The sequence below is a fragment of the Ranitomeya imitator genome, chromosome 5, assembly GCF_032444005.1.
Source record: "Ranitomeya imitator isolate aRanImi1 chromosome 5, aRanImi1.pri, whole genome shotgun sequence".
Classification (NCBI taxonomy): domain Eukaryota; kingdom Metazoa; phylum Chordata; class Amphibia; order Anura; family Dendrobatidae; genus Ranitomeya; species Ranitomeya imitator.
In genome coordinates this window covers 425,605,605-425,624,571 of record NC_091286.1, presented here as the reverse complement: position 1 = coordinate 425,624,571, position 18,967 = coordinate 425,605,605, and the positions used below count along the sequence as shown (strand labels likewise).

The window sequence follows — 18,967 nt, the reverse complement described above, 5'->3', positions numbered from 1 at the left end:
ATTCTTGTAGGTCGCCTTGGATGCAAGAAGCATGCACCCACGTGCTATAGAATATTACCGTGGAGGGGTGTTAGGCTATAGCACTGGCATCTAGGGCCACACCATTCTTGTAGGTCGCCTTGGACACAAGATGCACGCACCCACATGTTATAGAATATTACCGTGCAGGGGTGTTAGGCTATAGCACTGGCATCTAGGGCCACACCATTCTTGTAGGTCGCCTTGGACACAAGACGCACGCACCCACATGTTATAGAATATTACCGTGCAGGGGTGTTAGGCTATAGCACTGGCATCTAGGGCCACACCATTCTTGTAGGTCGCCTTGGACACAAGACGCACGCACCCACATGTTATAGAATATTACAGTGCAGGGGTGTTAGGCTATAGCACTGGCATCTAGGGCCACACCATTCTTGTAGGTCGCCTCGGACACAAGACGCACTCACCCACATGTTATAGAATATTACCGTGCATGGTGTCTTAGAAATCATGTGTTACAAACAGACTTGGGATGAAAACAAGTGTGCCAAATAACTGCAATCTTCCCCCAACCACATTAACGGGAGTCTATCAGCACAAACTAAGCCCAAGTGCTCGGTGCACCCTGGGTGTGGCAGAGAAGCTCATGACAATTTCCAAACTACTTGTGTTCTATCTATCTCCGCCCTTATCTTCCTTGATTGACTGATCTGGTTTTATGTGAGCCAAAGGAAATTAATGGAAAACCAGTAGATGAGAAACTGCTCGGCCACACCAAGGATGCAATGAGTGCCTGTGGTTGGTTTGAACAGTAATTTAGTGCTGTCAGATTTCCTTTAAATAGTAAGATGATCCTGAGATTGGACGACATTCTTAGCCAGGTAGCCAGCCTGAGCACTGCCGCCCCTGTCTCACAGCACTGACAAATTTGAGTTTAGCCAAAAACACCCACGCTGATTGCAGAAAAATAAACCCAGGGCTACAATCAGTGTACCTAGCACTAAGACAAATTAGTGAGGGAGAATATAAATGCCCAGTACAAATAGTATGGCTAGCATTAGATTAAAAATTAAGGAAGCTGTTTCCTAAAGATAACCGGTGTTAAAAATATGTTAAATGGAACCTATCAGCGTCCCCAGCACCCCAAATCGACATCATTTATTAATCCCTTTATATATTTTCCAACCAGCTCCTTTTTGTTCCTTACAGATCTTAGAGTATACCTAAAAGAAATGTTATAACTGGGCCAATTAGTGGATGACTAGTCATGTGGGCATTGTTTGTCCCAGGATAGCCATCCCACTGATCATGTTACCATGCTCCTGGGGGTGTGAGAGAGCCGATTTGCAAGAGCAGCGCAATATTTAGTGAAGATGGGAGTACATGCCTCGGCTTCACTGGAGGGCAGCAATAACATAGGAGAAAGCCATGAAATTTGCAAATCGCTGGAGGTAACGACTGGCTGGGTAAATGCACAGTGCGTCAATAAAGCTGGGGCGTGTACACTCGGCTTCACCACACTGCCAGGGAGGAAGAGATTACCAGAGTGTACATGCCCGGCTTCATCGACGCACTGCCTGTGCCCAGGGACGCTGAAGTAGTGTAGGACACAAACAGTTGTTTGCAAATCTCATGGCTGTCTTCTTTGTCACTGCTGCCTTCCTGGGCAAGAGTAGTGCTCTGATGGAGCCGGGGAATGTACACCGAGCTTCAGTACGCATTGCCAGTGAAGCAAAGAGTCGAGATGTGCGCTGCTCTTGCAAACTGGGTCTCTCAAACTCACAGGGCCTTGATAATATGATTAGTGGGATGATCACTCTGGGGAAAACAATGAACCTATGACTAGTCACTAACTAATTAGAATATTGCAAGCTCAGATATAACACTGATCTTACACATATTCAAAAATCTATAAGGAACAAAAAATGGCTTATTAGGACATATATAAAGTGATCAATAAATAACTGGTGGCGGTTTGGGAGGCCTTGGGAAGCTGACCGGTTCCTTTTAATGTTGCAATTAGCTGATGGCCCAAGGTACTGGCCAATCTCCATACAAGTAATCAGCTGCTTAAAAGTTTCCCCTGCAGCGGCCACCACTATTCCAGGCCACCTTTCATATTAAATGTTATCCATGAGATATTACTTGAAATATCTTTTTGTCAAAAACCACAAAAGTAATACATGAGTTGCACCTTTATTGGCTAACCAGAAAAATCATATTCTCAAGCTTTAATAGCACAAAAAAAGACCAGCACATTGTTAAAAGGCGTTATCTAGCCAAGGTCACTTTAACTGCCCAGAATGAAATAAGGTATTGAAAGAAGCCATGCTTTCACTACACCTATTCGGAAGCTTTCTGGTTTCCCAACAGCCTCTGTGCTTTATGTTGCAGCGAAGACGGCCCCATGGATATGTGACCACTGCAACCTATCACTTGATGCAGCAGATCAACACTGCAACCAGTAATTGACAGCAGAGAACTAATATATATGTGCTTTAAATTCCTCCATAATTAGAGGCCCTTCATGCACAGATGATCAGCTGGTCATGCCAAAATTGGTGTGTTTGGCTGATTTTTGGGTGTGTGGGGGTAATGTCCTGATGGTGTCTCAGTCATTCATTTGTAAACTTGCCTAAAGAAGGAATGTCTACTTTTGTCTTTTTTTTGGAGAAAAGTATTTAACAACCCATAGGCTTTTCTGGCTAACACCATACAACGCTGCGAAGACGCATACACAACAGGTGCTCATAGGCTCAACGGGTCCGTCAGAAAGATGGGCCCAGTGCACACCTTTTCCACAATCTGCACAGGATCCGTCATTTCAACGTCTTGACGGATCCTGTGCAGATTTGGAAGACGGAAGTGTGAAAGCAGCCTAAGATGAAACATAGTGCTGTTCCACTTAGAAAAGGAAAATGCTTCCATGGATTCATTGTGTTCAGTGTATCCTACAACAACCTGTTCCTGCCACCTGCTCCTGGCTTTAATCACAAGCCATATCTCCACTGAGGTGGCAACTATGGCGGTGCAATGTTTTTGTTATTCTGTTTCTTCCCCTACTGAGGAAATGTTTAACTAGAAACAAATAGAAAACATGATTCCAATGCCAGTGCAGAGCTGGCACACTACGCTCATTGTGCCCGGCCATTTACAGCGAACAGATTCTCCGTAACAAACAAAGCAAGAGCAAAGGCCTTCAAGACGTCTAAAGTCCCCCTACACATCCAGTCAAATCCTATCTCCGCCGACTCCCCCATACAGGAGTTCTTGGCTGAGAACAAATGGATCAACATCCGGATCCTTCTCCAGAGAGAGTCGGGCGGCCTCCGTGTACATTAGCATACGTTCACACGTTGCTTTTTGGCTGTGTTTTTCCACTTACTCCTTTCTATGGGCTGCAAAACGCTGAAAGAATTGACATGGAGTTTTCAAAAATACAGCAGTTTTCCAATACAGTCAGGGAAAAAAAAATCTCAAAGTTTTTGCTGGTACTGTAAAGAGCAACTATTAATTTGCATTAAAAATGAGCTAAAACACAATGCGTGAACATAGCCTTAGACTGTGGGCGGATCCTGCTGATACCAGCGGGTTTGGCATTCATACACATAACCAGTGACATGAGCAATGGCAGGGTACCATACTCACTCTGTTAGCAGCCAGGCACTATTAACCATTTCCTTCTCCTTTGATAACAGCTGGCTTGTCAGATCCTCAACCGCTTGATCAAAGGCTCCTGGCTAAGAAAGAAAGACAAGGAATATTCATACAATGAGCAATAAACTAGATTTGCCCTAGTTATATCATGGATTAGGTTATAATATGGTTTTGAAACAAGCCTAGAAATATTTATTTTTTGTTTCCCTGCAGGCATAACATTATGCTAAATATTCAGTGTGGATTAGATGAATGAGGATTTCTCCTATGTAATAATACTTGTATATGAACATATGGAGAACAGTGAGCAGCTGCTCCAAATTGTCTCATCTTAGAAATCCATGTTATGCATTATGTATGCTCAGTCATAAGTATTTTATAATATAATCTGTGTTTGTTTTACAAAAAGGCGAGAAAATCTGGAATGTGGTTGGTTTGGGGAAATATCTTGTGACTTACTGTCACGATTCGGCCCTAAACACTGGCATCCATTGTATTTTGTGTGGGTAAATATGAAGAAAATAAAGTTCTTCGGATGGTATAATAACAAAGTAGGATCTATATCCTGTTATATAGAGACCAAAAGATCCAAATGTATTCACGCCATGTGCCGGGTATAAATACACAATATACAATGTTATTTTAATGGTTGCATAAAACAAAGCAGCAAAGTTTATCATATCTGTAGATTAAGGCATTTAGGTTGGTTTGTTAAAGGGAATCTGTTTGGTCCCCCAAGCCTTCCAGTCTACCATAGTAACACTTTAGAGCATTTATTTCTGTATTGTAGTAGTTTCCTTGTGGTCCCAGGCTTACCTTTTTATGTATGTGCCAAAACAAGTTTTATCTTGCTGTAGGACAAATGCAGATAACCTGAGACTTCAGGGCCTTGCTGCCCCCAGACTAGTCTGGACTCGGCATCTGTAATCACGCACCCCCTGCTGCCCAAGTCATTCCAGGACGGTTGTGAATCTTGCACATCAGTAGGACAGCCTCGGCGAGCATCCTTCCCGAGACTGAGCAGTTAACCCGGGCGATATCCCTGCCTTCATTAGTGAGGTGCGCATGCCAAGAAAGCGATAACGGAAGAAAGACACTCACAGAGGATATCGCGTACATACTCAAAAACTGAAACAGTGCTGGAACAAATACTTGGAACCTGGAAAAGGGAGAGTAGAGGGAAAAGAAGAGGAGAGCTATCCAAGAGTGGTAAATGGGGTATTTATACCAAGGTGAATTAGGTATAACAGTGTTTTAATCGCCTGGATCGGTTGTGCGAATAGGCACAACACCAGATGTCACTTGTGGTAAAGCGGATTCCTTCACAGGCGTGCTGCCAATCCGGTAGCCCATGGAAAAAGATTTTCCTTTTCCAAAATTCATTTCAATTGGATACAGTAGTAAGTAGTGAATCAGAATGGCGCTTCCGTTTTGAGGAAGCAGATCCCAAAGAGGATGGTCAGCAAAGGATCACCATGGAGTGGTGGATTTCAGCAGATTTGGAATAAAGGTTTTATTGTTGCAAAAGTAGCAGTATACTTGATGTGCAAAGCAGCACAATCACATAACATAAATGGTGAAAAAGGATAAAAACTTAGAAAAAAAAACACAATGCGCTTCGCCTTCGTCAGGTGTTTGTAGTACTCTGCACATTGAGTATACTGCTACTGTTATATCAATAAAACCTTTATTCCAAATCTGCTGGAACCCACCACTCAATGACGATCCTTTGTTGATCATCTTATTTGGGCTCACCTTCCTCAAAATGGTAGCGCCTTTCTGGATCACTACCTACTACTAAGGATGCTGGAATGACTAGGACAGAAGGGAAGGACATCAATCATGCCCGGGGGTGCGTGACTACAGGCCAGATGAGTCTGTAGGAAGGGATACGACGCCCGATTAGTCCAGGGTCATTTGCATAAAGTAACTGGCAAGATGAAAGTTGTTTTAGCACATATATAAAAGATTGGCCTGGGACAACAAAGACATTGCTATATTGCCATCATAATACGTTGCAGACGCAGACCTTTTTCTGCAATTTGGACACTTGGGGGACCTTTCTTCGTGGACTTTACTTCCTCACTAGAATTTCAGGATTTTTTTTGTAGATATACTATTTTCACATCCAGGTCCAGATTTACCTGTACAAGGGTCTGCTGAAGGGAAGTTTTACACATTAGGCTGGGGTCACACTTGCGAGTGTGAGAAACTCGCACATCAATACCCGGCACTGCCGTCGACACTCGGAACCGGAGTTTGCGGCTGCATGTATTTCTATGCAGTTGAACACTCAGGTCCCGAGTGCTGGTGGCATTGCCGGGACTTGATGCATGAGTTTCTCGCATTGAATTCGCAAGTGTGACCCCCGGCGTTATTCAGACATCTGTTTTCCACATATGTGTTTTATCAGAGATTTTAACAGATAGAAGACACACCCATTATAGTCTATGGGGTTGTTTGCAGACCTTGTATCTGTGCAAACATCACAGAGACATGTCAGGATGAAAAATACCAATACGAGTCTATGGGTGCATACATACAGCACAGATGGCATCAGAGTACAGTGATTTACACTGCAAAGTATGGGAGAAGTTTTGTAATTTATTTATCCATATGTGAACATGACTGAAGAAACACTGATGGTTAAAACTGACACTCAACAAATACTGATGAAACTTGGATCCAATACACCGATGACACTCATTTTTTTGCATACGTGAAACAACACGGCTGCCTGAATGAGGCCTAAGGGAAATGAAGAATTTACAATGATATTAAATTATGTGTATTAATATTAGACTACCCTGACAGTAGTCCGTGGCTGCTGACCAGAGCCCTGAGAACCTCATCCTACCTGCCGTCAAACCCAGAGCCTGTTCCGATTACTAGACGCAGTGCGACACACCCATGACGCAATGATGACGTTGTTTTGGGTCAACAAAGCATAAGAGGCGCTGGAGATGACAGCATGTAGGAGGGTTCACAGGGCTCTGGTTGGCTACAGTGGACTACTCATGTTATCGGTGAACCAGTGCTCTGTGCATCTTTTTGATCATCTTTAATTAATATGTTATTTAAGCACTCATTGTGATGTGGGGAGTAGAACATCTGGGGGGGGGGCAGAGATCGTCAATGTGTTGCGAGAAGCGCATCACAGGGCGAACATACATTTTTTTTAGCCATACACTCTATATAAACTACATTTTGATTTTACCCTGGCAACAAAGAACTTTCTCATAATATACTGATGGTTGGACCGAGTTTCTAAATCCTGTGGCTTGTTCTTCTCCTCTTGCGGTAGTTTACTCCTGGCATCCTGGTTGACTGCAGATGTAGGAAGATCTTGCGATCCAAGGGCCACTGGACGAAATTCATCCTTTTGCTCAGTTTGAGACATTTCTAAAGACTAAATAAAAGACACATTAATTAGCTCAGAAATTAAACTATCTGGAAAAGCTGGTTGTAGAAGTTAGTCATGACATGAAGTAGACAGGTGTTGGTGACCTGACTAAGCATTTTAAGAACGATCTCTATTTTTCAGAATTACCCATAGTAGTAGAAGTTGATAGTACACGGAACAATGCAGCATTGTGTAGCAGCCACACCGAGGTTTCGGAAAAACACATAAAACAGTCAGCATACATTTGTGTGCTGAAGGCATTCACCTTGGCAAAAGAAAGTCTTTGTAATTTAGTTGGCTGTGCACTGTCACAGCTACCTTCACAGCTTTGTTACAGCCATGGATTAATTCTCTACTCTAATATTCTGAATTATTCAAATTATTAAATAATTCAAAATACGTATATATAGGAAATGTCCCGGTGCCGGGACCCCCACTGGCCAGCACTTGCCTGCACTATACGGTGATGTATTCTGATCTTTTGATTTCCTGATTCCCTCTTTTTTTTCTAATACTATTCCCCTACATGTGTAGCTCTACCGTGAGCCGGGATTAGTAGAAAGGTGATGCTTTCCCTATCTGTATATGTAATAGTACTATGTCAGGACATTTCCTATATATACGTATTTTGAATTATTTACCAGATAATATATGAGGCCGATGTGGGGACCTAGCGCTTGTTGTTTATTGTACTGGTGGCTTTCCGTTGCTCCCACCACTTCTATGTCTTCCTAATAAAGTATAAACTTTTTTGTATCTTTAAGACCTGTATTGTTGAGTGGAAGTTTTTTTACTCCCTCTTTTGTAGTCATATGTATCAACAATCGGTCGACTATAAATATCCATGGCAGACTTGGTCCCATTTATTTTGAATATACTAAGATTTACTTATTTATATATATTGTGACCATGTATTATCATTGTCAGTAGAGTTGAGCGACCTTGACCTTTTTAGAGTCGAGCCGGGTTTCGCGAAACCCGACTATCTCAAAAGTCGGGTCGAGTGAAATCGGCCGATTATGACGTAAAGTCGGGATCGACCGAAACACGAAACCCAATGCAAGTCAATGGGGCAGCATAGTCGGCAGTGAGTGGGGGCCAGGAAAACACCTAGAGTGCCCATTTTAATGTCAAAACCATCCATTCTTCTTAATGAAGCTTGTCAAGCGTAATTTACCTTATAATAATTGGAAGGCATTTGAAATTGGGGGTCATTTGGCTAAAGTTGTGGTGGGTAGGGCTGGTTCAAGTAATTAGTGGGCCCAGGAAATCTGGACCACGTCACGGCAGTGGAGCAGGGAGAGGTAAGTATTTCAACTTTGCAAGTGCTGTGAACCTGAGCAAGCAGGGGGGGCCCACTCGTTGGCATTGGCACTGGCACAGGGCCCCTCAAAGTACAGCGGTGTGTTTGCACGGCGGGGGCGCCTCCCACCGGCAGCAACACTTTTGCGTACTATGAGAGGCCCTGTGCCAGTGACGTCGCCAACTAGTATTCCTCCCCCCACCTGATGAAGGAACCTGCACTTTCATCTGCACCTTCCTCTTTGTCCCCGTGTAAGGTGGTATGGTATGCGGGAAGAGCAACCTGACTTTCAGCAGGGTCACAATGTTGTTGTGTAGCGTGCACGGGGAATGTTGCGTTATGGGTCAATGTACCAGCAGACTCATCTATCACTGGCTGGGCAATGGGCAGGATGAGGAGGAAACACAGATATAGGCCCAAAGAATAAAGTTGGCTAAATGCAGTTCAAAATTGGTAACACAGGAATAACCAGGGGGCATTGCAGTGGAGGACAAGTGGACTGAGAGGCTGACACAGAGAGTAGGCCCAAATCAGTAAGTAGTCGAAATGCAGTTCAAAATTGGCAACCGCAGTAAACAGGCGGCACAGCTTTGTTCAGTGGAGGAGAACAGCAAGGAGTGGCAGACACCGATAGTAGGCCACAACCCAACTAGTAGGCCAAATGCAGTCTAACATTAACAACTACTTAACGAGCGCCTGAAAACGGAATTTCAGGACAGGAAACCAGGAGAACAGCAAGGAGTGGCAGACACCGATAGTAGGGCCCAAACCAACTAGTACGCCAAATGCAGTTGTTCCGTTTAACCACAATTTAATGAGAGCCTGAAGATAGAAGTTCAGGAAAGGCAACCTGGAGAACACCTTGGAGTGGAACACACCATCTCTCTACACCCCATACCCAATTTGTAGGCCTAATGCAGTGTAGTTTCCAAGAACTATTAAACGAGAGCCGGAAGATCGAAGCTCAGGAAAGGCAACCTGGAGAACACCTTGGAGTGGAACACACCATCTCTCTACACCCCATACCCAATTTGTAGGCCTAATGCAGTGTAGTTTCCAACAACTACTAAACGAGAGCCAGAAGATCGAAGCTCAGGAAAGGCAACCTGGAGAACACCTTGGAGTGGAACACACCATCTCTCTACACCCCATACCCAATTTGTAGGCCTAATGCAGCGTAGTTTCCAACAACTACTAAACGAGAGCATGAAGATCGAAGCATTGGCGAGGAAACCTGGGGAACACCTTGGAGTGGAACACACCATCTCTCTACACCCCATACCCAATTTGTAGGCCTAATGCAGCGCAGTTTCCAACAACTACTAAACGAGAGCCGGAAGATCGAAGCTCAGGAAAGGCAACCTGGAGAACACCTTGGAGTGGAACACACCATCTCTCTACACCCCATACCCAATTTGTAGGCCTAATGCAGTGTAGTTTCCAAGAACTACTAAACGAGAGCTGGAAGATCGAAGCTCAGGAAAGGCAACCTGGAGAACACCTTGGAGTGGAACACACCATCTCTCTACACCCCATACCCAATTTGTAGGCCTAATGCAGTGTAGTTTCCAAGAACTACTAAACGAGAGCCGGAAGATCGAAGCTCAGGAAAGGCAACCTGGAGAACACCTTGGAGTGGAACACACCATCTCTCTACACCCCATACCCAATTTGTAGGCCTAATGCAGTGTAGTTTCCAACAACTACTAAACGAGAGCCGGAAGATCGAAGCTCAGGAAAGGCAACCTGGAGAACACCTTGGGGTGGAACACACCATCTCTCTACACCCCATACCCAATTTGTAGGCCTAATGCAGTGTAGTTTCCAAGAACTACTAAACGAGAGCCGGAAGATCGAAGCTCAGGAAAGGCAACCTGGAGAACACCTTGGAGTGGAACACACCATCTCTCTACACCCCATACCCAATTTGTAGGCCTAATGCAGTGTAGTTTCCAAGAACTACTAAACGAGAGCCGGAAGATCGAAGCTCAGGAAAGGCAACCTGGAGAACACCTTGGAGTGGAACACACCATCTCTCTACACCCCATACCCAATTTGTAGGCCTAATGCAGCGTAGTTTCCAACAACTACTAAACGAGAGCATGAAGATCGAAGCATTGGCGAGGAAACCTGGGGAACACCTTGGAGTGGAACACACCATCTCTCTACACCCCATACCCAATTTGTAGGCCTAATGCAGCGTAGTTTCCAACAACTACTAAACGAGAGCCGGAAGATCGAAGCTCAGGAAAGGCAACCTGGAGAACACCTTGGAGTGGAACACACCATCTCTCTACACCCCATACCCAATTTGTAGGCCTAATGCAGTGTAGTTTCCAAGAACTACTAAACGAGAGCTGGAAGATCGAAGCTCAGGAAAGGCAACCTGGAGAACACCTTGGAGTGGAACACACCATCTCTCTACACCCCATACCCAATTTGTAGGCCTAATGCAGTGTAGTTTCCAAGAACTACTAAACGAGAGCCGGAAGATCGAAGCTCAGGAAAGGCAACCTGGAGAACACCTTGGAGTGGAACACACCATCTCTCTACACCCCATACCCAATTTGTAGGCCTAATGCAGTGTAGTTTCCAACAACTACTAAACGAGAGCCGGAAGATCGAAGCTCAGGAAAGGCAACCTGGAGAACACCTTGGAGTGGAACACACCATCTCTCTACACCCCATACCCAATTTGTAGGCCTAATGCAGTGTAGTTTCCAACAACTTCTAAACGAGAGCCGGAAGATCGAAGCTCAGGAAAGGCAACCTGGAGAACACCTTGGAGTGGAACACACCATCTCTCTACACCCCATACCCAATTTGTAGGCCTAATGCAGTGTAGTTTCCAAGAACTACTAAACGAGAGCCGGAAGATCGAAGCTCAGGAAAGGCAACCTGGAGAACACCTTGGAGTGGAACACACCATCTCTCTACACCCCATACCCAATTTGTAGGCCTAATGCAGTGTAGTTTCCAACAACTACTAAACGAGAGCCGGAAGATCGAAGCTCAGGAAAGGCAACCTGGAGAACACCTTGGAGTGGAACACACCATCTCTCTACACCCCATACCCAATTTGTAGGCCTAATGCAGTGTAGTTTCCAACAACTACTAAACGAGAGCCGGAAGATCGAAGCTCAGGAAAGGCAACCTGGGGAACACCTTGGAGTGTAACACACCATCTCTCTCCACCCGATACCCATTTTTCAGGCCTAATGCAGTGTAGTTTTCTACAACTACTAAACGAGAGTCGGAACACCGAAGCAATGGCAAGGAAACCTGGGGAACACCTTGGAGTGTAACACACCATCTCTCTCCACCCCATACCCAATTTGTAGGCCTAATGCAGCCTACTTTCCGACAACTACTAAACGAGAGCATGAAGATCGAAGCTCAGGAAAGGCAACCTGGGGAATACCTTGGAGTGTAACAAACCCTCTCTCTACACCATGGAAGGGCTGATTCTTAGGAAGGAAGGCTGTCGGAAAGAAGCAGGGCGCGTCCGAGGGTGATTATATTCTTATTAGGTATATACTCACCCTCGGACGCGCCCTGCTTCTTTATTTGTAATGAATGTTTATTTGCAATGTGGTTTTGACTTACTCTATTTTTTTGGTAAATAATGATTTTATTATTTTCATTGTTTTGCATCTTCTTGACAATAATATAAAGAAGACGCGACAGGACAACACTCGGTGGATGCCATATCTGTGTTTTAAATTGAAAAAAACTTTCAGTTAACTACTTGCAGGAGAAAGTTATTGTAGCTGGTGGCCATTTTTAGTACTGTACCAGATTTTTGTTGTATGTGTTTGTTTTTAATGTTAAAATGTCTGCATTTGATATCTCTCCAGTATTTTCTTTTTTATAAGCAAAATACTTATTTTTATATTTTCTGATGTTGGTTCCAGGGGTACACGGGCAGCAGTGGTGTGGTCAGTGGAGGCCTAGTGGAAGGAGTGACCGCAGACAGGCATCGAATGCCTAAAATAATAACACATGGCTGTAGGCAATTTTAAATTGGTTCCAGGGGTACACGGGCAGCAGTGGTGTGGTCAGTGGAGGCCTAGTGGAAGGAGTGACCGCAGACAGGCATCGAAGGCCTAAAATAATAACACATGGCTGTAGGCAATTGTAAATTGGTTCCAGGGGTACACGGGCAGCAGTGGCCTGGTCAGTGTAGTAGTAGTAGAAAGAACGGACCGCAGACAGGCATCGAAGGCCTAAAATAAAAAAATTGGGCTGGCTGTAGGCAATTTTAAATTGGTTCCAGGGGTACACGGGCAGCAGTGGTGTGGTCAGTGGAGGCATATTGTAAGGAGTGACCGCAGACAGGCATCGAAGGCCTATAATAATAACACATGGCTGTAGGCAATTTTAAATTGGTTCCAGGGGTACACGGGCAGCAGTGGCCTGGTCAGTGTAGTAGTAGTGGAAAGAATGGACCGCAGACAGGCATCGAAGGCCTAGAATAAAAAAATTGGGCTGGCTGTAGGCAATTTTAAATTGGTTCCAGGGGTACACGGGCAGCAGTGGTGTGGTCAGTGGAGGCATATTGTAAGGAGTGACCGCAGACAGGCATCGAAGGCCTAAAATAATAACACATGGCTGTAGGCAATTTTAAATTGGTTCCAGGGGTACACGGGCAGCAGTGGCCTGGTCAGTGTAGTAGTAGTGGAAAGAATGGACCGCAGACAGGCATCGAAGGCCTAGAATAAAAAAATTGGGCTGGCTGTAGGCAATTTTAAATTGGTTCAAGGGGTACACGGGCAGCAGTGGTGTGGTCAGTGGAGGCGTAGTGGAAGGAGTGACCGCAGACAGGCATCGAAGGCCTAAAATAATAACACATGGCTGTAGGCAATTTTAAATTGGTTCCAGGGGTACACGGGCAGCAGTGGCCAGGTCAGTGTAGTAGTAGTGGAAAGAATGGACCGCAGACAGGCATCGAAGGCCTAGAATAAAAAAATTGGGCTGGCTGTAGGCAATTTTAAATTGGTTCCAGGGGTACACTGGCAGCAGTGGTGTGGTCAGTGGAGGCCTAGTGGAAGGAGTGACCGCAGACAGGCATCGAAGGCCTAAAGTAAAAAAATTGGGCTGGCTGTAGGCAATTTTAAATTGGTTCCAGGGGTACACGGGCAGCAGTGGTGTGGTCAGTGGAGGCCTAGTGGAAGGAGTGACCGCAGACAGGCATCGAAGGCCTAAAATAATAACACATGGCTGTAGGCAACTGTAAATTGGTTCCAGGGGTACACGGGCAGCAGTGGCCTGGTCAGTGTAGTAGTAGTAGAAAGAACGGACCGCAGACAGGCATCGAAGGCCTAAAATAAAAAAATTGGGCTGGCTGTAGGCAATTTTAAATTGGTTCCAGGGGTACACGGGCAGCAGTGGTGTGGTCAGTGGAGGCATATTGTAAGCAGTGACCGCAGACAGGCATCGAAGGCCTAAAATAATAACACATGGCTGTAGGCAATTTTAAATTGGTTCCAGGGGTACACGGGCAGCAGTGGCCTGGTCAGTGTAGTAGTAGTAGTGGAAAGAATGGACCGCAGACAGGCATCGAAGGCCTAGAATAAAAAAATTGGGCTGGCTGTAGGCAATTTTAAATTGGTTCCAGGGGTACACGGGCAGCAGTGGTGTGGTCAGTGGAGGCGTAACATAGTAACATAGTAACATAGTTAGTAAGGCCGAAAAAAGACATTTGTCCATCCAGTTCAGCCTATATTCCATCATAATAAATACCCAGATCTACGTCCTTCTACAGAACCTAATAATTGTATGATACAATATTGTTCTGCTCCAGGAAGACATCCAGGCCTCTCTTGAACCCCTCGACTGAGTTCGCCATCACCACCTCCTCAGGCAAGCAATTCCAGATTCTCACTGCCCTAACAGTAAAGAATCCTCTTCTATGTTGGTGGAAAAACCTTCTCTCCTCCAGACGCAAAGAATGCCCCCTTGTGCCCGTCACCTTCCTTGGTATAAACAGATCCTCAGCGAGATATTTGTATTGTCCCCTTATATACTTATGCATGGTTATTAGATCGCCCCTCAGTCGTCTTTTTTCTAGACTAAATAATCCTAATTTCGCTAATCTATCTGGGTATTGTAGTTCTCCCATCCCCTTTATTAATTTTGTTGCCCTCCTTTGTACTCTCTCTAGTTCCATTATATCCTTCCTGAGCACCGGTGCCCAAAACTGGACACAGTACTCCATGTGCGGTCTAACTAGGGATTTGTACAGAGGCAGTATAATGCTCTCATCATGTGTATCCAGACCTCTTTTAATGCACCCCATGATCCTGTTTGCCTTGGCAGCTGCTGCCTGGCACTGGCTGCTCCAGGTAAGTTTATCATTAACTAGGATCCCCAAGTCCTTCTCCCTGTCAGATTTACCCAGTGGTTTCCCGTTCAGTGTGTAATGGTGATATTGATTCCCTCTTCCCATGTGTATAACCTTACATTTATCATTGTTAAACCTCATCTGCCACCTTTCAGCCCAAGTTTCCAACTTATCCAGATCCATCTGTAGCAGAATACTATCTTCTCTTGTATTAACTGCTTTACATAGTTTTGTATCATCTGCAAATATCGATATTTTACTGTGTAAACCTTCTACCAGATCATTAATGAATATGTTGAAGAGAACAGGTCCCAATACCGACCCCTGCGGTACCCCACTGGTCACAGCGACCCAGTTAGAGACTATACCATTTATAACCACCCTCTGCTTTCTATCACTAAGCCAGTTACTAACCCATTTACACACATTTTCCCCCAGACCAAGCATTCTCATTTTGTGTACCAACCTCTTGTGCGGCACGGTATCAAACGCTTTGGAAAAATCGAGATATACCACGTCCAATGACTCACCGTGGTCCAGCCTATAGCTTACCTCTTCATAAAAACTGATTAGATTGGTTTGACAGGAGCGATTTCTCATAAACCCATGCTGATATGGAGTTAAACAGTTATTCTCATTGAGATAATCCAGAATAACATCCCTCAGAAACCCTTCAAATATTTTACCAACAATAGAGGTTAGACTTACTGGCCTATAATTTCCAGGTTCACTTTTAGAGCCCTTTTTGAATATTGGCACCACATTTGCTATGCGCCAGTCCTGCGGAACAGACCCTGTCGCTATAGAGTCACTAAAAATAAGAAATAATGGTTTATCTATTACATTACTTAGTTCTCTTAGTACTCGTGGGTGTATGCCATCCGGACCCGGAGATTTATCTATTTTAATCTTATTTAGCCGATTTCGCACCTCTTCTTGAGTTAGATTGGTGACCCTTAATATAGGGTTTTCATTGTTTCTTGGGATTTCACCTAGCATTTCATTTTCCACCGTGAATACCGTGGAGAAGAAGGTGTTTAATATGTTAGCTTTTTCCTCGTCATCTACAACCATTCTTTCCTCACTATTTTTTAAGGGGCCTACATTTTCAGTTTTTATTCTTTTACTATTGATATAGTTGAAGAACAGTTTGGGATTAGTTTTACTCTCCTTAGCAATGTGCTTCTCTGTTTCCTTTTTGGCAGCTTTAATTAGTTTTTTAGATAAAGTATTTTTCTCCCTATAGTTTTTTAGAGCTTCAATGGTGCCATCCTGCTTTAGTAGTGCAAATGCTTTCTTTTTACTGTTAATTGCCTGTCTTACTTCTTTGTTTAGCCACATTGGGTTTTTCCTATTTCTAGTCCTTTTATTCCCACAAGGTATAAACCGCTTACACTGCCTATTTAGGATGTTCTTAAACATTTCCCATTTATTATCTGTATTCTTATTTCTGAGGATATTGTCCCAGTCTACCAGATTAAGGGCATCTCTAAGCTGGTCAAACTTTGCCTTCCTAAAGTTCAATGTTTTTGTGACTCCCTGACAAGTCCCCCTAGTGAAAGACAGGTGAAACTGCACAATATTGTGGTCGCTATTTCCTAAATGCCCAACCACCTGCAGATTTGTTATTCTGTCAGGTCTATTAGATAGTATTAGGTCTAAAAGTGCTGCTCCTCTGGTTGGATTCTGCACCAATTGTGAAAGATAATTTTTCTTGGTTATTAGCAGAAACCTGTTGCCTTTATGGGTTTCACAGGTTTCTGTTTCCCAGTTAATATCCGGGTAGTTAAAGTCCCCCATAACCAGGACCTCATTATGGGTTGCAGCTTCATCTATCTGCTTTAGAAGTAGACTTTCCATGGTTTCTGTTATATTTGGGGGTTTGTAACAGACCCCAATGAGAATTTTGTTACCATTTTTCCCTCCATGAATTTCAACCCATATGGACTCGACATCCTCATTCCTTTCGCTAATATCCTCCCTTAAAGTGGACTTTAGACAAGACTTTACATAGAGACAAACCCCTCCTCCTCTCCGATTTTTACGATCGTTTCTAAACAGACTGTAACCCTGTAAGTTAACTGCCCAGTCATAGCTTTCATCTAACCATGTCTCGGTTATTCCCACTATGTCAAAGTTACCTGTAGATATTTCTGCTTCTAGTTCTTCCATCTTGTTTGTCAGGCTTCTGGCGTTTGCGAGCATGCAGTTTAGAGGATTTTGTTTTGTTCCAATCTCCTCACTGTGGATTGTTTTAGAAATGTTCTTACCTCCCTTCTGAGTATGTTTTCCTGGGTCGTCTTTGTTCGAGTCGAATGTTTTTCTTCCCATCCCCTCTTCTTCTAGTTTAACGCCCTCCTGATGAGTGTAGCGAGTCTTCTGGCGAATGTGTGTTTCCCAGGTTTGTTGAGGTGTAGTCCGTCTCTGGCGAGGAGTCCATCATACCAGTAATTCACACCGTGGTCCAGGAATCCAAATCCTTGTTGTCTGCACCATCGTCTTAGCCAGTTGTTTGCATCAAGGATCCTGTTCCATCTCCTGGTGCCATGCCCGTCTACTGGAAGGATAGAAGAAAAAACTACCTGTGCATCCAGTTCCTTTACTTTCTTCCCCAACTCTTCAAAGTCCTTGCAGATTGTCGGTAGGTCCTTCCTTGCCGTGTCATTGGTGCCAACATGTATCAGAAGAAATGGGTGGACGTCCTTGGAGCTGAAGAGTTTTGGTATCCTATCGGTCACATCCTTGATCATCACACCTGGAAGGCAGCATACTTCTCTTGCAGTTATGTCCGGTCTGCAGATGGCTGCTTCTGTGCCTCTCAGTAGTGAGTCTCCCACCACCACCACTCTTCGTTGCTTCTTGGCTGTACTTTTTGCTGTCACTTGTTGCTGTGTGCCCTTTTCTTTTTTGCTTGCTGGTATTGCTTCATTCTTAGGTGTGCCATCTTCATCCTCTACAAAGATTTGATATCGGTTCTTCAGTTGTGTGGTTGGTGATTTCTCCATGGTCTTCTTGCTTCTTTTGGTCACATGCTTCCACTCATCTGCTTTTGGAGGTTCTCTGACACTTTTTTCACCTTCTGTGACCAGTAGAGATGCTTCTGTTCTGTCTAGAAAGTCTTCATTCTCTTTGATCAGTTTCAAAGTTGTTATTCTTTCTTCCAGACCCCGCACCTTTTATTCTAAAAGGGCCACTAGTCTACACTTCTGACAGGTGAAATTGGATTCTTCTTCTGGTCGATCTGTGAACATGTAGCACATGCTGCAGCTCACCATGTAGGTTGTCACATCTGCCATGTTGCTCCTAGATCCTGCTGACTTGCTGTGTGTTTTCCTTCTTGTGTAATCTACTCAGCCAAGCTCTCTTGCAATAATGTCCTACAGGCAAAAATTCGAAGCAGCTGGTCCCGGCTGTACCCAACGATCTTCTAGCTTAGGGAGACTTCGCTTCTCCCAGAAGGCACCTGGAATATGCAAATTAGCCTCCTGAAGCTTGAATCCCTGGTTTGTTGAATCCCTGCGTAGTGGAAGGAGTGACCGCAGACAGGCATCGAAGGCCTAAAATAATAACACATGGCTGTAGGCAATTTTAAATTGGTTCCAGGGGTACACGGGCAGCAGTGGCCTGGTCAGTGTAGTAGTAGTGGAAAGAATGGACCGCAGACAGGCATCGAAGGCCTAGAATAAAAAAATTGGGCTGGCTGTAGGCAATTTTAAATTGGTTCCAGGGGTACACGGGCAGCAGTGGCCTGGTCAGTGTAGTAGTAGTGGAAAGAATGGACCGCAGACAGGCATCGAAGGCCTAGAATAAAAAAATTGGGCTGGCTGTAGGCAATTTTAAATTGGTTCCAGGGGTACACTGGCAGCAGTGGTGTGGTCAGTGGAGGCCTAGTGGAAGGAGTGACCGCAGACAGGCATCGAAGGCCTAAAGTAAAAAAATTGGGCTGGCTGTAGGCAATTTTAAATTGGTTCCAGGGGTACACGGGCAGCAGTGGTGTGGTCAGTGGAGGCATATTGTAAGGAGTGACCGCAGACAGGCATCGAAGGCCTAAAATAATAACACATGGCTGTAGGCAATTTTAAATTGGTTCCAGGGGTACACGGGCAGCAGTGGCCTGGTCAGTGTAGTAGTAGTAGTGGAAAGAATGGACCGCAGACAGGCATCGAAGGCCTAGAATAAAAAAATTGGGCTGGCTGTAGGCAATTTTAAATTGGTTCCAGGGGTACACGGGCAGCAGTGGTGTGGTCAGTGGAGGCGTAGTGGAAGGAGTGACCGCAGA

At 44.5% G+C, this 18,967-nt stretch overlaps 1 protein-coding gene across 3 annotated transcripts in view; it reads right to left on the bottom strand.

Moving 5' to 3' along the window:
* Nucleotides 1–18,967, bottom strand: part of TPRG1 (tumor protein p63 regulated 1) — a 254,691-nt gene that overhangs the window by 151,888 nt on the left and 83,836 nt on the right. For all 3 annotated transcript variants that reach the window (XM_069727098.1, XM_069727097.1, XM_069727095.1), the window contains 2 exons: nucleotides 6,857–7,048; nucleotides 3,631–3,722 (listed from right to left, as the gene is read on the bottom strand). In XM_069727098.1, the coding sequence (XP_069583199.1) occupies nucleotides 3,631–3,722; nucleotides 6,857–7,039 (275 nt within the window). In that variant the 5' untranslated portion in view covers nucleotides 7,040–7,048. The remainder of the gene's footprint in view (nucleotides 1–3,630; nucleotides 3,723–6,856; nucleotides 7,049–18,967) is intronic.